Source organism: Topomyia yanbarensis, chromosome 1 (assembly GCF_030247195.1).
Source record: "Topomyia yanbarensis strain Yona2022 chromosome 1, ASM3024719v1, whole genome shotgun sequence".
NCBI lineage: Eukaryota > Metazoa > Arthropoda > Insecta > Diptera > Culicidae > Topomyia > Topomyia yanbarensis.
This window is the reverse complement of record NC_080670.1, coordinates 16497850-16514996: the sequence shown is the minus strand read 5'-3', so window position 1 is coordinate 16514996 and position 17147 is coordinate 16497850. Positions and strand designations below refer to the sequence as shown.

The 17147-nt window shown below is 39.7% G+C and overlaps 1 protein-coding gene across 1 annotated transcript in view; it reads right to left on the bottom strand.

Annotated features, from left to right (window-relative positions):
• Positions 1 to 17147, bottom strand: part of LOC131676997 (band 4.1-like protein 5) — a 76762-nt gene that overhangs the window by 825 nt on the left and 58790 nt on the right. Inside the window, exons 2-9 of the mRNA XM_058956470.1 lie at positions 12693 to 12840; positions 12455 to 12631; positions 11378 to 11586; positions 7534 to 8258; positions 7091 to 7476; positions 6921 to 7033; positions 5695 to 6552; positions 1 to 639 (exon numbers count right to left, since the gene is read on the bottom strand). The exon at positions 1 to 639 is cut by the window's left edge and continues 825 nt beyond it. Coding sequence (XP_058812453.1) covers positions 502 to 639; positions 5695 to 6552; positions 6921 to 7033; positions 7091 to 7476; positions 7534 to 8258; positions 11378 to 11586; positions 12455 to 12631; positions 12693 to 12840 — 2754 coding nt within the window. The 3' untranslated portion in view covers positions 1 to 501. The remainder of the gene's footprint in view (positions 640 to 5694; positions 6553 to 6920; positions 7034 to 7090; positions 7477 to 7533; positions 8259 to 11377; positions 11587 to 12454; positions 12632 to 12692; positions 12841 to 17147) is intronic.

Below are 17147 nucleotides of genomic sequence, written 5' to 3'. Positions count from 1 at the left end.
TGTACTTAGATACTTCTGAAAAAGCAGTTTTATTTTAAGGAAGCACCTATTATTTTGCTTCAGGCAAAGCAGTTTGACTGTGCGATGGATTTAGTAACCCATCGGTTCGTTGACTTCAGAAAAAGCGGCACTGCTGGTTGTGTGGAATGTGTTGAGATCATTTAATACTATGCGGACAACTAAAGCTGCTTCTGATGGAAATGTTGCTTGGCCTTCTGCCGAAATATTCGACTACCTTAGCGAAAGACTGCTTCGTTTCAACTTTGTTTAAGAACATTTGCTTCAACCTGTATTTGTGTAACCGTTCTTTAAGTACTTGAGACAGGTAATAAAAACTACTTCCTAACCTGGGAAGGTACCGTGCTTCCCTCTAGTCACAAGGCCTCGAATCGCTAAACAATAAAAACAAGCACAAACTGTCAAAGTATACTAGTATCTAGTATGAACGCTGGCCTACAGCGAAAACACATAAAACAAACAAACAAACCCCGCTATCCCCTATTACAGCTGCGTTGTGATGACCGACTTCCGGATAATGGTAGCCTCCTTGGCCTTGGTCGAGCCGGTAACGACGTCGGACGAGACAAGCCATGGCGATATATCCATCGAGTGGGGTTTGATGTTCTCCTTGAGGGCTTCCTGGGTTGTTTTATTTGTATGATTCAAAGAATTGAAATAGAACTGATTAATATGATTTCCAACATTCCAAGGAGGAAGTTTAGGTTGTTTAGCTATTTACAATGCAGAAGCAATCGTTGATGGCAGCGTTAGAACTATTTAGTTATTGGTAATCAAGCTTGCACCATCGTTTCGATATTAGTAATGTGTACTTACTTTGGAATTGAGAGACCTTCCATGTGTAACATGCTTTATTAGTTCTATGCAACTAAAAGATTGGCTATCTAATCAAAAAACAACCTATTCTACGCAAGTGGAAAATTTTAATGTTATCTAGCGTTAATCATAGCCAAATAAAAAATGATACTCCTAAACCTAGGTCTTATTGATTTGGGCTATAATGAAGGAACCAAAGTATATTATTAAAATGATAATTATCTTCAAAAACAGGAAAGTAATAACGAAATCCTATTCAAAATCTTCGTTCATTGGAGGAAGGGCTGCCTGAAACAGGCAACCGCTTGCTTCAGTAGAACCACGCATGACAAACTCGAATCGGTGGCAACACCTTCGATCCTTACTTTGTAGGTAGGCACGTAGACGTGGAGTTCTTCATGAAATACTTATCAACAAACATAACTGTTGCTAGTTTTAGACAGAATATCACAATTATGCTTATCTCTGCAAACTGTTGAGATAGGGTTACTGCGCCCTAATTTCCACCCGATCAGAAACACATAACAAAAAGATTTCAAAACGATATCTCACGTTGTTACTTGTTATAATTTTTTGTTATTTTAACTACTAACGAGACCAAATTTATAACACAATCTGTTACGAAAACTTTATTGTGTTATAATCTTGTTATTTCATTTTGATCGGGCATTCCACCCATTTGAACACATTAGTTAGAGCAGTATCTGCTATCTTTGTTCAACGTATTAGCTTAAATGGTAGTATGAATAAGGGTACGTTGTATTCGACTTTTCGCTTCGCTCAAACTCGAGCATTTTACATTTTCCAGGCAAATTTTATAACTGTACTGCTTTATAGCAACGAAGCAAAGATGATAATACCTATTTAAGTGCAATTCAGTCGCTCTAAGTCGAGTTATCAACGAATTAGTGTGACATCCTGAGTAATGGGATGAATAAGGGCTCGTCTACCCTATTTGTCACGTATAGAAAAACTATGCGTTAGTTCTTACGAAATTTTCAGAATTGTTAGGGGGTTATCTTTGATCCCAAAAAAGATCCGATATTGTCCGACGGAGTTCCATGTGTGTGATTGTTTACGAAAAGTCGAAGTCTTCGATGACGAATTTTGTTTTACATTCATTTTGCCATCAACTGGGTTCTATTTCAGGAGAGTTCATTTATGCAGAGACCTAGAGCCCGACGCAAATTTACAACTTAAAACGTACGAAGGATGATACAGAGATAAAAGAATATTTAAAAATTAAAAGACGGATAGAGGAGAGCAAAGCAAAAACGTGGTCGCCTATCTTTACTCAATCAATGGATGAATGCTGGATTTCTTAGAAAATAGCAAAAAAATGTGTAAAAATCAGAAACAAATCACAAAAGCATTTTTGTTTCATTATCTTGTGCAAAATAATGGGTGGATAATGTCGTGATGGCACAGGGACTGGTAATTTAATTCTAATGAAATACACCGTAATCACCAATCCACCAACCAGATCACAGCTCGCAAAATTATCTTCTCAGTACACTGGTGTTGATATACGGTCTCCGGAATAGATGCTCCATCCGTTACCTTGAAATACCACGCGTCAACTGATTTCACGAATCTACTGTTGATATTTTGCGCAAACGAGCGTAAGTCGAATCTTTTGGAAATCGGGTTTTTCTACGTTTTTATCAGTATATAAAAAAAATAAATATAGCAGCTGACGATGGAACAAATTTTCAACTAAATTCGTCGGAGTTTTTAATGATACAGGCAGGTAGAATTCCTCAAGTCCTCCAGGAAAATGCTTCACCTAGCGTCAGCTGATTTCACAACATCTCCTGAGAAAATACTCTGCAGTGAACTTATATTGAAAATTCACTAGACGTCAGAGTTCTGTTGGTGCTCCATATTGATGTCTTTGCCCGAAAAAGGCTGGAAAAATTCGATTACTCGATTCGCTTCGAAAGATTTTGGGCAAACAAAATCTCCATATTTTTATATAGAAATCGTACATATTTCGAAATTAAATAAAAACATTCCGCGGATGTTCAATTTTTCATCAGTGTATGTCACTCTATGTGCACATTTCAGCGTGTAGGTCTGCAAGATGCGTCGTCCTCAATTATTTTTAAACGAAACTGCCTTGTTAAACAAGCGTTGGTCCCTCTAAATCACGAATTAACTTTGTCCAATCAAAGTAAAAGTCCTGCTTATTTGTTATGTCAGTAAAATATACAAATACTGTTCTGTTTACTTTTCTATGTAAAATGTTTCATTCTTCACCGCGTGATATTCGCAGGCAATGCTGCTAGCGTTGATAAATACTTTCACCAATTCATTGCATCTGTGCAGACCCGTAGCGCGTTACTGGCCCTGTTTGTTCTTGCTAAAGACACCAGCCTTAGGGGATTTCTGAAAGCTTGATCTGCTTTATCAACATAGTAAGAATAAGTCATAAATTAAGACAGAATAAGTAAGCAATTTCCACGTACACACTGTTTCGAACAAAACTAACTAAAAAACTAACGAAAGTAAGCATCAAAGGGGTGCATTACTGATACTCCACCAAGGGTGCCAGAAGACCACGATACGGCCCTGACTGTGAATTGTGTGATTCAGCTCATCCTGGAAAAGATAGATATCGGTTAACCTTATCCTAGCGTGAGTGAGGGAGAATTACGATGCCTGCGCTTTGGTGATTTTTGCGGCTCAAAGTTCCCGTTGCTGACGAGTCGATTGATATCAAAAACATCCAGTTGTACACCGATTAAGGATATTAGCCCACTTTCACGTTACTATTCCCTGATTCGTCTTTAATTTTTTTTATATCTCCCGTAATGCTTATCCCTCAACATTCTTTACTTCTTTACTTTTTGCCTGGCTCTGGGTCGTATATAAATGACTTCATTTGAAAAAACCTACCTAACAACGAAATGCCGAGCAAAATTCATCATCAAAGACTCCAGGTTTGGTCTCCGTCGGACAGTTCGTGGTCTTCATCCGGGTCAGAGATAAAGTGCTAAATATTCTGAAGATTTCTAAAGACGGAACGATATTCGACCGAAGCCGAAAACTCAGAAGTCCGCCCAAATAAACTCAGGGTTGTAATTTAACGTCTAAACCAAACAAATGACATCACAGGAGACAAGATCATTACGAAAAAGTATCGTGTCTATGTACCCGCAAGACAAGACAAGATCCTTACGAAGAATCATCGTATCTATGTACCCACCTACAAAGTTGAGATCAACGGCGTAGTCACCAATTCGAGCTCGACATGCGTGGATTAGCTGGAGCACGGGGTAGTGCTGTTTAATAAACTCACTGCTCCATGCGGTAGATATACTGAATTGCAAGCAGTTGCATTCAGAATTAGTCATAAAGGACGAGACTTTCGTCGAACTTGGTTTGCAAAATTACCTCCCTTTCGACAAGGTCTACCTGTTCGCCTGTTTGCATCACTGGGCCACCCAACCACCCATGGTAGCAATGAGGACCAGTTCACAGTCTTTTAAAACGTCGTTTTCATGCTCAAAATTAATATCGTTTAAACCGTTAACTTTGGTAGTATGGTTTGTTGGTTTGTTATCCACCTATAAGTGATATACGAAATTCCTTTTTCCAAACCAATTAGGATAGAGAGTTTGTGTCTTCAGCAAAGTTGTAGCAAATGTTACTACAAAATAAATTGCTGAACACATCATATACATAGCTTTGTCAGTTTTCAAGTTATTGAACATATACGGAAGAGCACCTGAAATTAATTTTTCCTGATAACTTCTTTAGCTATTCTCTTACGTTCTTATAATCTTCCATAAAGCTGTTAGTGATATCAAAACACGTATTTTTCCACAACAAGGCAGCTTCCTATCTGTTGAATCTAAAAAGATATTCCAAGTTTTGCGATATCTAACGTTTTAAAAAACTGTGCGAAGTAACAAGTGCGGAGGAAATTATGGGGATGATTCTTGAAATGGAGCTGTTGATAAGTGTCACTACTGTGATGCTTTGTATTCAGCCTTTATTAAAGTTTCATCGCAAGGTGATTCATCAACATGAAGCTTTAGGTACATGGGTCTGCTCTAGAATTACAACCTGTGCTAAATCTTCATCAAAATCAATCAGCAATACTGTAGTCGGAATATGTTAATTGATTTTCATAAAGTTTTGGCTAACGGTGTGGAGAAACTATCTTTGTCGTTGTCAATTTTGGTACGTTTTTGATTCTCTGTTCAACTGAATTTGAAGTGAGAGCACCCTGAAGGTCTGATCTCTTTTGAAGGATTTTCTACGGGTCCGAGATGGACTACATGGCGACCCGGTACCTGATATATTGGCAGTTCAATACTGTCATCAATGTCATTGATCTTGCCATAAAGCTCAGAGCTTGAAGATCTTTTCTTTGTTACTCTGATGTTGAAACCAAGACCACTTGTTAATATCTTTCCCGCACAAATAGGTCTCACTAATAAGATGCCATTTGAAAATTTTCCCTCTTTCTCTCTCCAATAAATACTTTAAAAATCTACAACACCGCTGTTTTATGCGATTATTGTTGAAAAGCTGAATTTACCGAAATGTGGCAGCCAACGCAGGATTAGACAATAATCAAACAAAATTAAAACTGTACACATATTCATATTCGTTAAGGAGTTCTGCTACCAATTACCCGATTTCAACCGTTAAAATAAACTACTTAGATTAGTGACGCATTAGTATAAAAGCATGTTATATGCCGAAATAATGGTGCACTGAATGATACGCAGACGATGATATGATGATCTTATATCCCTTAAACCCATACTATCTCAAACATGCAAAACATGCACCACAGTAACCCAAACTCAAAACCATGCACCATTTTTCCCCCTCCCCATAACATACCTTGATCGGTTTCACGTCGTTCACGGCATCCGTACCACCACCGTCTAGGCTATTCAGAGCAACAGAATCCGTAAGGTCCTTTTTCGCCGCCACCACTACCGGTATCTCCACTTTTCGAGCCTTGTTGAAACTTGGAGCTCTCTTCAGATCCTTTAAATCTATCGCAATCACCGCGCCGTTGCTACTGGGAGATGCACCTCTGCTGGGCGTCGAACTACTGCTATCCCCCGGGCTTTGCTTAGTCAAAGCCGGTGATTTACTGCGAGCCCGGGTGGTGCTATGTTTGAACGGATTGCTACTTTTGAATTCGGTCGATTGCAGCTGTTGGGGTGAACTTGTAACGTTGAGGATCTCCGCAGTGTGCAGCGCACTTTCGGAGGTGCCCGAACTACTGGAGGAGGTTGATATGTTGTGGAAGGGATTAGTGGATGCTTTGATCGGAGTAATTGGCACCGTTGGGGAGACTGGATTGGACATGTTGAGGAACGGGTTATTGTTAGCTAGTTTTTCCGTAGTCAAAGTTGAATCCAGCAGGCCGGTCGATGGGGAAGGAACACTAATTTTTTCAACGATACCTCCTTTTTGTTCGGAAAAGTGCGTCACGGTGACATTGTCGATTCCGCTGAGCCCATTCAGGAGGGAACCTTGATCCGGTAAACTGTTGTGGATGGCAGTGGTACTGGTAGTGGATATTAGCGAGGGTGGTGGCGTCACCGGTGGTAGGAAGGTTTTCATCGGATGAATCGGCGATGTCGGGGTGATCGACGTCGGGCTCGATAACATAGTGGTGATCGTGGTGTAGCCGCTGACCGCGGGAGTCGTAGTTCCCGTTAGGTTTAAGGTTAACTTATCACCACCCTAGTTGACGGTTTCGTGGTGTTTTCCGAGCGATTCGAGAATTTTTATGGTACAATTTGTTTCAAGTTATGAAATCAAACAACAACACACACACAAGATACATTTTGTTCATGATACGATATATGGAATTAGAGAAAAACAAAGAATACATAAAGCTTGCATGAGTTTTGGATGGTTTTTGCTTAGCTTATGTAACTAGCAATATTAACGTAGGTATCGATTGAGCACTCTATGAACAGGGAGGTGTTTAGTTCGTAAATGCAATCAATATTACATGAAACGTGACTGTATACGCAGGCAATCAATGTGCAGGATACCATTAAAACAGTAATCATCCCAGTGTGCATAATAATCATGCAGGTACTTACCACCGACACAAACGTTGCTGCATTTAGCGAATCTGGGCCATCGTTCAATGACTGACTTGGTACGTACAGCTGATGGTTTGTCAACTTAGGATGAAGTTCTTCCTCTACACGTGCTGAAACGAAAAACAGTCAACATCGATCATGGAAAATTCAATCGTTTTCAAGTCTACCTTTCAAAATATTACACTTAATCTGCCCTGGTGGAAGAGATGTCACTGCGGCATTTGAAAGCTTGATTTGATTGTTGGGCTTCTCAGCCGGACTGGCTGCCAGTTTCTTCAGCGTATCGTTGTTAGTCTCCAGCTCGGAAGTTTTGTTGATGGTAATCTTAAAGCTACTAGCATCGTTCAGTTCTACTCCGTGCAATGACGGGGCTGGGTCTTTTGCAATCGATTTCATAAGAGTATCCAACTGACTGTCCCGATCGGAGGAGTTCGTTTTAATGCTGAACCCGGAGCAAATGGACGCTTTTCCGAAGGATCCCCCGTGGTGATGGCCGGGTGGCCGAATGAAAGGAACATCGTGGTCAATCAACTTCCCAACAGGTTCCTCAGATCTGAAAATACCCGATTAAATACACATTTTAAAATTTGATATGAAACATTCAACTCACTTGTACGAGATTCCGGCCTTTCCAAACGAGCCCAGCTTAGCGTTCGTTACATCTTCGCTAGAAGAGATGGACTTATTCGAGCTTAGAGACGGAAGGTTCCCATTAACGAAATTCACACCAATGTCGGAAGCACTGCTAGCCGAAGCGGTAATGTGATTGTGTATCACCGTATTCGCCGATGGAGTGGATGTTCCGGAGGTGGAATTCTGAGCATCATCAGCGGTGGGCGATTGCTGTCGTTTAGGCTGTTGTAGTGACTGATCGGGAGAGATTTGCTTCTGCCGTTCCCGCAGCACGTGGGACTGGCGACGAGCGAAGCGTTGCGATGGTCGCCGTTCGAATTGCACCGTCCGCCGGGCTCGGTTCTGTTGCGTTGTCTGGAACTCTGTTTTGCCAGAGTATCGGAAGCGGGAGCCCATCCGAAAAAAGTTCTGCCTTGCGGACGGACCCTTGACCGGGGCACGCAACCGGAAGAAGGCGTGATGCTCGACTGCACACTTCCACAGATGCTTGCAGGCCTTCTCGTTGTGCAGCCGAAAGACAAAGGTGTGTTCCTGCTCTCGGCCGTGGTCGTCGTCTTCCACCACCACCAGGGTAAGTTTCTTCTTCTTGAAATCAAGCTTGCCAATCTTGGGCCAGAAGAAAAGGCCAATCTTCTGGATGCCCTCGAATACTAGGATGCCGGTTGGGGTGAGGCCCAGGTGGTACTCGCAGCCATCTTTTCCCTGAAATAAGTTTATTTGATTAAGCTTCTTTTAATTCTGCGTATTCTAAATTCGATTTTCAACTATCCTGTATTATTCTATGATAAAATAACCCACTTTTTTCTGGAAATAAAACGCTACTAAATGACATTGAAGAAGGTTACAAGCTTTTCGCAAACAATCGGAAATGGTACACCGTAGTACAACTACCATGAGAAACCATATTGTTAACCTTTGACACTGAATAGACACACTAGGTGCCCTAAATTCTTTTCTAAGTAAATATCATTCGTGGTTTGTTGCCTTTAAACAACACACTGAGTACACGACGCCTAACTAGAACAAGACTAGTCTAACCGCCTTATGATTTCTGCGTACTTCTAAGGATTCAGTCATGTGAACCACATAATTCTTGCCGAAACTGGAAACAAACACATAAACATATGTAGTATATATGTGCACGGAGAAAAGTTTGGTTGAAAAAGAACAAACAAAATCTTTTGTTTCGGCTAATGTTGATTTCAACGGAAAAAAAACTGATCAATTTTCATTTAATTTCAAAGTTTTTGAGACGTACTAGTGGAGCGGGGATAACAGAACTAGTAATGTTTCAAACGTTTTCTTCCATTTACAAAACTAGGCTAGCAATTTAGACTATTTTTTGCCAGACATTGATTATGAATGGTCTTCAAACAATATTCCACATCGAACATAAAGTAGCATGGATGACAGAGCAGTGGGACTAAGGCCAAGTTACCCTGCATGGTGCAAAACTGAGAAGCAACATCAACATCAATATCTCTATAGGCAGTCGTACGATCACTGTGTTCAATGCGATGATCATGTATTCTTCCTGGGACGTCATCATAGCCCAGGGATAGCATAAGGTTTTGTGCATTGAGCCGAAGTCCCAAAGATTGCAGGTTCGAATCTTGTCTCTGGGGGGAATTTCATCACAATTACGATCGTTTAACTCACCATTTCGGTCTGTTTTCCCCGTTGGATACAATTGAAAAAGTCTTAAGGCGTTACACTACTGTAGAATTTAAACGATTTTTTTATTGGCCCAAAATACGCTTTACGATTCTAAAAATGATTGGTCAAAATATGGAAGGCGGTACTAATACATCAATATTCAAATTGTGCTGCAACGCCTCGAAATAAGCAACTTTGTGTCGATTTTGACCAAATTTTTAGTGTTTTTCTACTAAAAAGGGCTGTTATTTTGCGAAAAAGCAAAATATAGAAAAAAATCTTACGTGCGTCGCTTGCTATCGTTCTAAGGAATCGAAAAACTTGGTTCTTGTCTCTAGGTCAAACAATACGAGAGATAGATTTCCGGCGGTGGACGCTTTTCCAAAAACTCGCCGTCGGAAAAATGCTACATAGCCGTCATCTTATGATGAACTCACTTGAGAGCATTATTTTTTGTACACCATAATTAATATTATAAATCCCATTTCAAATAATCTCGATTCATCTCTACGTTGCGCCAAAAAATATGCCAGTTTTTCATGCTCTACAGTGGGGTAACCTCTTAGATAAGTTATTGGCACTTAAGTCAAAGCCCAAAAAACAAGAATTGATTGTAGTTTTAATGCTAGATGTCTTAAAATGTAATGAAATGTTAATTTCTAGTGCAAACTAGAAAAATTTTTTTTGTGAATTTATTGGACTTTTTGGAGCTTGGAAAGGCAATGGTGCAAGGCAGGCAATCTTCGGTTTTTAAGCTTTAATTGACACCTCAACATTCCATGTATTTCTAAGACACAGTAAAAATTAAAAAAATTAAATTAAATCACCAGTCCAAGTACCATCGCTACATTCCGGTTATGTTCCACCCATCTTTTTCTCATGCTAGCAGAACAAATATGCTTTTATGATCTATTGCTGATAAATGTTTCACACATGTTTTGAATAAAATTGGTACCGTCCTCTGACTTGTCTCTTAATTTATTGTCTCCCGTGACAGATATCTCAAAAGATCGCCCAGATAAGCTCAGAATTATGATATTCTGTCTAAAGCAAGTAAATTACGTTACTGGCGACAAGCCTTTTATGAAGCACTACAGCGTCTACATACCCGCTCACAAAGTTGAGATCGACGGTGTAGTTACCGATTCGAATTAATTTTACGTGGATCTACTGAACCACAGATTTGGCTGCTTCTAGGACCGCTTGCTCCGGCTAGCAAAAAAGTTTGCATGACAATCGCACTGTACGAGACAAAATAGACCATCTTTTCAAACTCGTGTCGGGTAACCGTCCAAGGAATCTGAAGCATTCCCTAAAAACGTTTTTTGCATTTTTCCCGAGTTACTAAAACAAACGACGATTGACCTACGAGTGATCTTCATATAGGACATCTTTTACTGCTCCCAAAAATTATAGGCAGATGAGATTCCTTGAAAAGGCTTTTTTTTTGGTACAACAAATTTGAGATGAAACAAGGAGTTTCCAATGCTTGAAGGAACACCAAAGGAAGGACATTTCAACCAGAGATGTAACTTAGTGAGGACTCGTTGATCACCGGCAACTTTGTGATATTATGGCATTCTTTCCGGTATCGAGGAGACTACAATTCTCACAGTACGGCAAGGAGTTGTCTTCTCGATGACAATTGATCTAGCTGGCTCCCCGATCTCTGCTAAAGCTTTATGGAGGTGGGCTTTACGGAACTGAGTGAACGAGCGACAAAGTTGGCAGTAAAGTGCTATTTTTTAAATTGGAGTTTTTGCATTTGAAATGTTTGTGTCGTGCAATTCAAACACGCTCGTTGTTTATTCTTTTATCCCCTTTTCATTTAAGAACAACCCCCTTTGTTGTGAATAAACATGATTGGGACTAACAGGACCGTAGCGTAATCTTTTGGCTCCTTTGGTGGTCCCAGTTGTGCACTACACTCACTATTGACATCAGACAATCTCGTTTTTGGAACGAAACGGCTTATTTTTCATAAATTACGTCACGCAAAAACTTGTCAAAATTGGAACTCCGACCCTCGTCTCCCTTTGATATCTTCCAAGGCGAAAAAAAAACATTATTCTTAAATGAACCTTAACGTAAGACTACTTCATTATATTACGGAACAAGAATCAACTACAAAAAAAATATTTGATTGCTCCCAAGAAGCTACCTACCAAAACGGTATGCATATCCACCCCGTACATGTCTAACAATTTGACTTTGTTGAGAAAGCTGGTTTCCGCCTGGGCCGGTGTGAGGCCGACACATTTTTTGTACTCATCCAAGATCATAATCTCCAGCTCCTCGGTCTGGTTGGGTACAAACCGAAACTCCGATACTGTCGCTGCCGAGTGTACGCTCTCGTCATAGTCGCCGAGTTCAGCTGTGTAAATAGTGATATGAGTTAGATTAGAGAATTAAAAACGAACACATGAGCCACGATTAATAAATCCATATCAACATTTGAATAGGGCTAATAAGATTTGTAAACAAACATTTGTTTTGCTGATTTCTCTTAATTTGCTATAATTTCAACGCAAAAGACATTTGAAATCGATTCTACAAAGGGTAAAGATGTTGATTCATGTGTATCTTTCATGAAATTCAACTCGACAGCGGAATAGTGAGCGAAATAAGTTTGTTTACAAAAATCTCATTAGCCCTTTTGAAGAATTGATATTGAAATAACAGTTGCGCTAAGAGAGAAGTCAAATCAACCAATCGAACTGTCGAGATTTAAAGTGTGAGCCACAATGAATGTTGCCAAAACAAAAAAAATACACTGAATCAAGAGCTTCTCTTTGTGTAACTATTCTACTAAATGTTCCGGTGTAACCAATATTTACTTATCGATTTGTTCGGCTATTTTCCAGAAATTTAAGACTAAGAGAAACGAATGGTATGATATTGAATGAAGGCTAGGTAGTCTAGAGTGAATCAGTTATAAGCTTAAAACGAAAAACTAGGATCAACATGAGCGAAAGGAATTGTGAAGAATGTTTTGTCTTCTGCTGGTAGGAGTTGGGTGCTTTATCCAAGTCTCCGCATGGTCAGCGGCAGAGATCTATCATCATGTTTTGCCATCGACCCTGGCAAAAAATTCTTCACGAATCCTCGCCTAGAAACGATCGCGTGATAATTTATAAGTGATTCGCTCTAGAATACTCATACGTCTTTCAATTTCACAGGTTTCGTTTTGCTAAACCTTAAATTTGCCGAAAATAGCTATAGGCATAGGCAACCATACTAACATTGTAAGGCCAGGGCGGCCAACTCAGCTGCCTGCGCGTCCGGACATTCCAGTCGACCGTCCAGAAGATCGTGTTTAAGCTGTAGAAAGAACTGATACCTCGTAAGTTCCTCACGAAGGATGTTCGGTTCGGACGAGTAGAACTTGACCTTAAGCCGGAGAGTGTACGGAGGACCAACTGCAATGAAAAAATATATTAAACAATTTTCTTCGATCTAGTTAATGTAGGATGAACGTACTTTTAACCTGTTTTTTAATCGCTTTTGTGGGATCCAACCAATGTTTAACGTTGTTGGCATCGGTGTACTGCAGCCCAAAATAGTCCTTCTCTATCAGATCCAACGAGTAGAAGACTTGCTCGTACAAATCGTTCGCCAAAGCTTTTTTCTGTAAAACGAAAAAGCCATTGAAAATAAATGATTAAATGTCAGTCGGCAATAGAGCACGATGGGTCGAACGCACAGATCACCTTAGTTCCCAAGTCCGCTGCTTGGGTATATACATATGCAAATGACAGATCCTATAGGTTTCCTTATAGTTTATTTAAAAGCAACCGTAGAGACAAGCCAGACAGAGATAAATATCGCTGGTAATGCCGAACGATAATAAACAGAGTGCAGTTTGCTGTTCGCAATCGGTATGGGAAATAGAAGCCCAGGATTGACCTGACAATGCCAGTAGTATGGAAACACGGGCATGAGAAAACCTAAGTAAAAAATATCACCTCGGGACATGCAATTCGCCGCACTCTTTAGAGCCATGACACGACGCAAAGTATCTCACTCAGCATGGCTCTAGGCAGGCATTCACCGTTTTCGCACATTATACAGATCAAACATGCAGGGGTCCCACCCTCAGAAAAAAAAAATGCCTACTCTATAGAGGTATAGTTCCTAAAAATTTCAGAAACCTTATTAAGTAACTATAAATTTAGTTTGGAAAAATCAAATTCCTATTAGTATTTAGCATGCGCTGTATTTCAGCTTCGTTGAACCCCTCGTTACAGATTTCAACCAAAGTTCAGTGTCGCCGTTTGCATTCGACCACCTTCCATTTCCCTCGTTCCACGAAACCCTGCTTGTTTTAGCATGAGCAGGTATAGAGCAGTTCGCTCCGAAAAGTATTCTACAAGGAAGTAAATCATAACTTGAACTGCAATCAAAACCATTAAAAGAGAAACTAAATCCGGCGGCTAACTTGTGGCTAAAAGGAAAATAAAGTGAAAGGTGACGAATGTGGACACTCCGTCCCCTGAAATCCACTACAGTAATGATGCACTACATGAACCGGAACCGAAGATATATAACGACAATGTTCAGACAGTCAATCAGATTGTTAGTTTTAGAATCCACAAAATTATAAATCAAAAGACTTATATCTGTATACAAATAACAAACAAAAATAACAATAAACAAACCTTGATTATTTCAATACAAACTAAAGTCGCCCGTGCCATCCCATAATACCGTTCACCCATACCAGTTATATCCAAGTTCCGTTGCGGAACCTAACCTTTCATTGCGACTGACTTAACCGGATCTTAGCGCACAGGAGGCTAGTGCTGCGATCCTACTGACACCATGAATCCTTCCTTGTCGACGATGCTTCAACATAGGACAACTGAACTCGTTTATGAAACCAGTGCTTGACCTCCTATATTACCAGAAAAGGGTCTCCCCGTATAGACATAATGCACTCGATTTCTCGTAAATACTGTATTGCTTTACCCACCTTATGCAATTTAGTTTATTTGCTCTACATACACACAGCCAATAAATGCAACGAGAAACAGTGTTTGAAGTCAAAAACAAACCAAGACAATTTTCCGAGGTCTGGTGAACTGTGATTTGAAATTCAGCACCGCGGCGGTGCACCGCATCATGAATAAGAGACAAGGCTGAGAGCATTCGCGATCACCTTTTCCAATTCAGTGTGTGTTTGTGTGTGTGTGTATTCACGTTATGATCGCGAAGTTAACCGCGCGATGACGACTGCCAGTTGTTTTGAATCATGAATGTATACATCGCTTTTGTATGTATACATAGCTGCATAATAGGCTTTGGTTCTCATTCCAACTTTAAGGTTCAAGTTACCGTTTTTAAGCATGTGTTAGAATTGAACGCTTGGTAGTGTGCGTAGGAAAATTTGTGTTCAGCTTTGCCACTGGATTATCCATATAAACCTTTTTAAAACTCTAAAAGAAGAATATCAGTCGATTTATTAGATCATCACGATTCAATCCATGCAAAATACCTGTTGGAAAAACCATCGGCTTAGCTGGATGGTGCTTTTGAAAAAGTGGCTGTGGTTTTTTCATTGCGCAGTTGTGTTGCGTACCCCCGCTCGGTGTGGTAGTGTGAAAAAAAATCACTGCCACTTTTTCAAAAGCACCATCCAGCTAAGCTAATGGTTTTTCCAGCAGGTATTTTGCATGAATTGAATCCTGATGATCTAATAAATCGACTGATATTCTTCTTTTAGAGTTTTGAAAAGGTTTAAATGGATAATCTGGTGGCAAAGCTGAACACAATTTTTCTTACGCATACTACCAAGCCTTGAGGTAACTTGAGCCTTAAGCTGCTTTGACAATCTTTTAGAATTTCGACAATTTGTTTTTATCGCTCAGCGGAAATAGCCAAACCAGTTGACAAGGGTATTGGCTTCACATTAATTTAACAAGCAGCTGCAAACTACACGCAAGACGCTCGGTTCTGATACATTTTCCGCAATGAGGTAAAAATGTATACATATCGTCTAACTGGCAGCAAGTTGGTGTCAGTTACTGACGAGGGGAACACGAAGCATTCGATTTTTATCTTTTCTAATATATATCGGGTTCCTAACGGGATGATTACTGTTTAGATAGATATTATGTCTTAGCGACACTGGTGGAGCTTTTCCGTGAAGTATTTATTCGTTGTGTGTTTTGTATAGTAATATATGTACACTAAGGCTTTTTACACGATTTTTGCAATAACATATTCGAAGTCATTTTGAAGGCTTTGTGCCCTTCATGCGTAAGGACGGCTTTAAACCAATTTTCTCCTTAGACAGTAATATAGCATAACCTGAGCAAATTCTCATGGGTTCAAACACCATACAAACCCCCTAAAAATACAATATGGTCCGCGCCAAATTTTACAACCATCAAAACACCATGAAATGGTCTCAATAACCCATAAATATACCAGACATGGTTTTTAAATGTAATCTTCCGGATTGTGATGATGGTGTTTTAATGGGTTAAATCCATTCCAAACACTATCAAAACAGCATGCAATGGGGGTGAATTTGGACCATGAGCATGGTGGCATTATGGATTTTTCGTGTACTCGGGAAGGCTTGGACGATTTTTAAACAAGTTTTTTTGGGCGGATTTCGTAATTACCACAGTTTTAGCACCTTTTGAATGCAAAGAAGTAGAAGATTTTTGGAAAGAAGGAAATAATATGGGAGTTTTCGGAACAGAACTAACGAGTAGACGCCAAATGTCAATGTCTGGGGTCATTCTGGTTTAGTGGAAGTCTCTAAAACCTAATATTGATTAGGTGTCTGATTTTTCTCTATAACCACTATAATGAATTATTGAACCAGGTGACCGAGGTGACGAATAGATACCGGTTCTCATTCCCGGAAGCCATACTATAATACAGGATGGCGACTTCTGGTTTAGTTGAAATCTCTATAACTTCAATAATACAGTGAAGAGCAGATTTTATCAACACGAAATTTAGTCTTTCTCCGATTTTGTCAGCTTTTTGACCCGATTGACACCACTTTGTATTGAATGGATTCAGACAATTATCTTTATCAAAAACTTATCAAGCCCGCCCACTGAAAATGTGTATATTGATTGAGCTTTAGAGAAATCTACTAAACCGTGAGTAGCAATTTTGTTGTTCAATATGGCGTCAAGCATCGATATTTGGCGCCTACTCGTCAACCCGTTCTAAAAATACCAATATGAGAAAATTCGTTAAACCGGAAGTTACTATCTTGGTTTTCAATGTAGTTCCAAACCCTGATATTTGGCGTTTACTCGTCAAGCCCGTTCTAAAAATACACATACTGATTGGGTTTTGGAGAATTCCACTTAACCGGTAGTCGCCATCTTGGTTTTCAAAATGGCCTCAGACAGCAATATTTGTCGTCGACTCGTTAAACCTAATCCAAAAATATCCATGAATTTTACTGAATCGATTTTGTTGGTTGTTTTTCGATAAATTTGGGACAAAGAGAAACGAAAGCAATGAAATTGAAAGACGAATGGGTATTCTAGAACGAAACAATTATAAACTTAGAACAGTAAACTAGGGCTAGGCAGGCTCATATAGACATGATCGAAAGGAAATGTGAAGAATCCATTGCCTTCTTCTGGTAGGAGTTGAGCGTTCCACTAAAGTCTACCGCATGGTCGTTGATAGTAAATAACTCATCATCATGTTATACCGTTGACGATCTGTCTTTCGCCCTTTTCCGAAAATTTTCTAAGTTCTTTGCATTCAAGAGGACTGCATGAATAAATGCAAAACCTGTGTTAATTGCAAAATCCGTGCAAAAAATTTGTTCAAAAATCAGCTAAGTCTTTGGTCCTCAAAAGGACTTCTCTTATTATGAACCCGCGCTTACTGCAAAATCTGAAATCTTTCCTTGTCTTGGAATCGTCTAAGTATTTTACATTCAATGTAACGGGT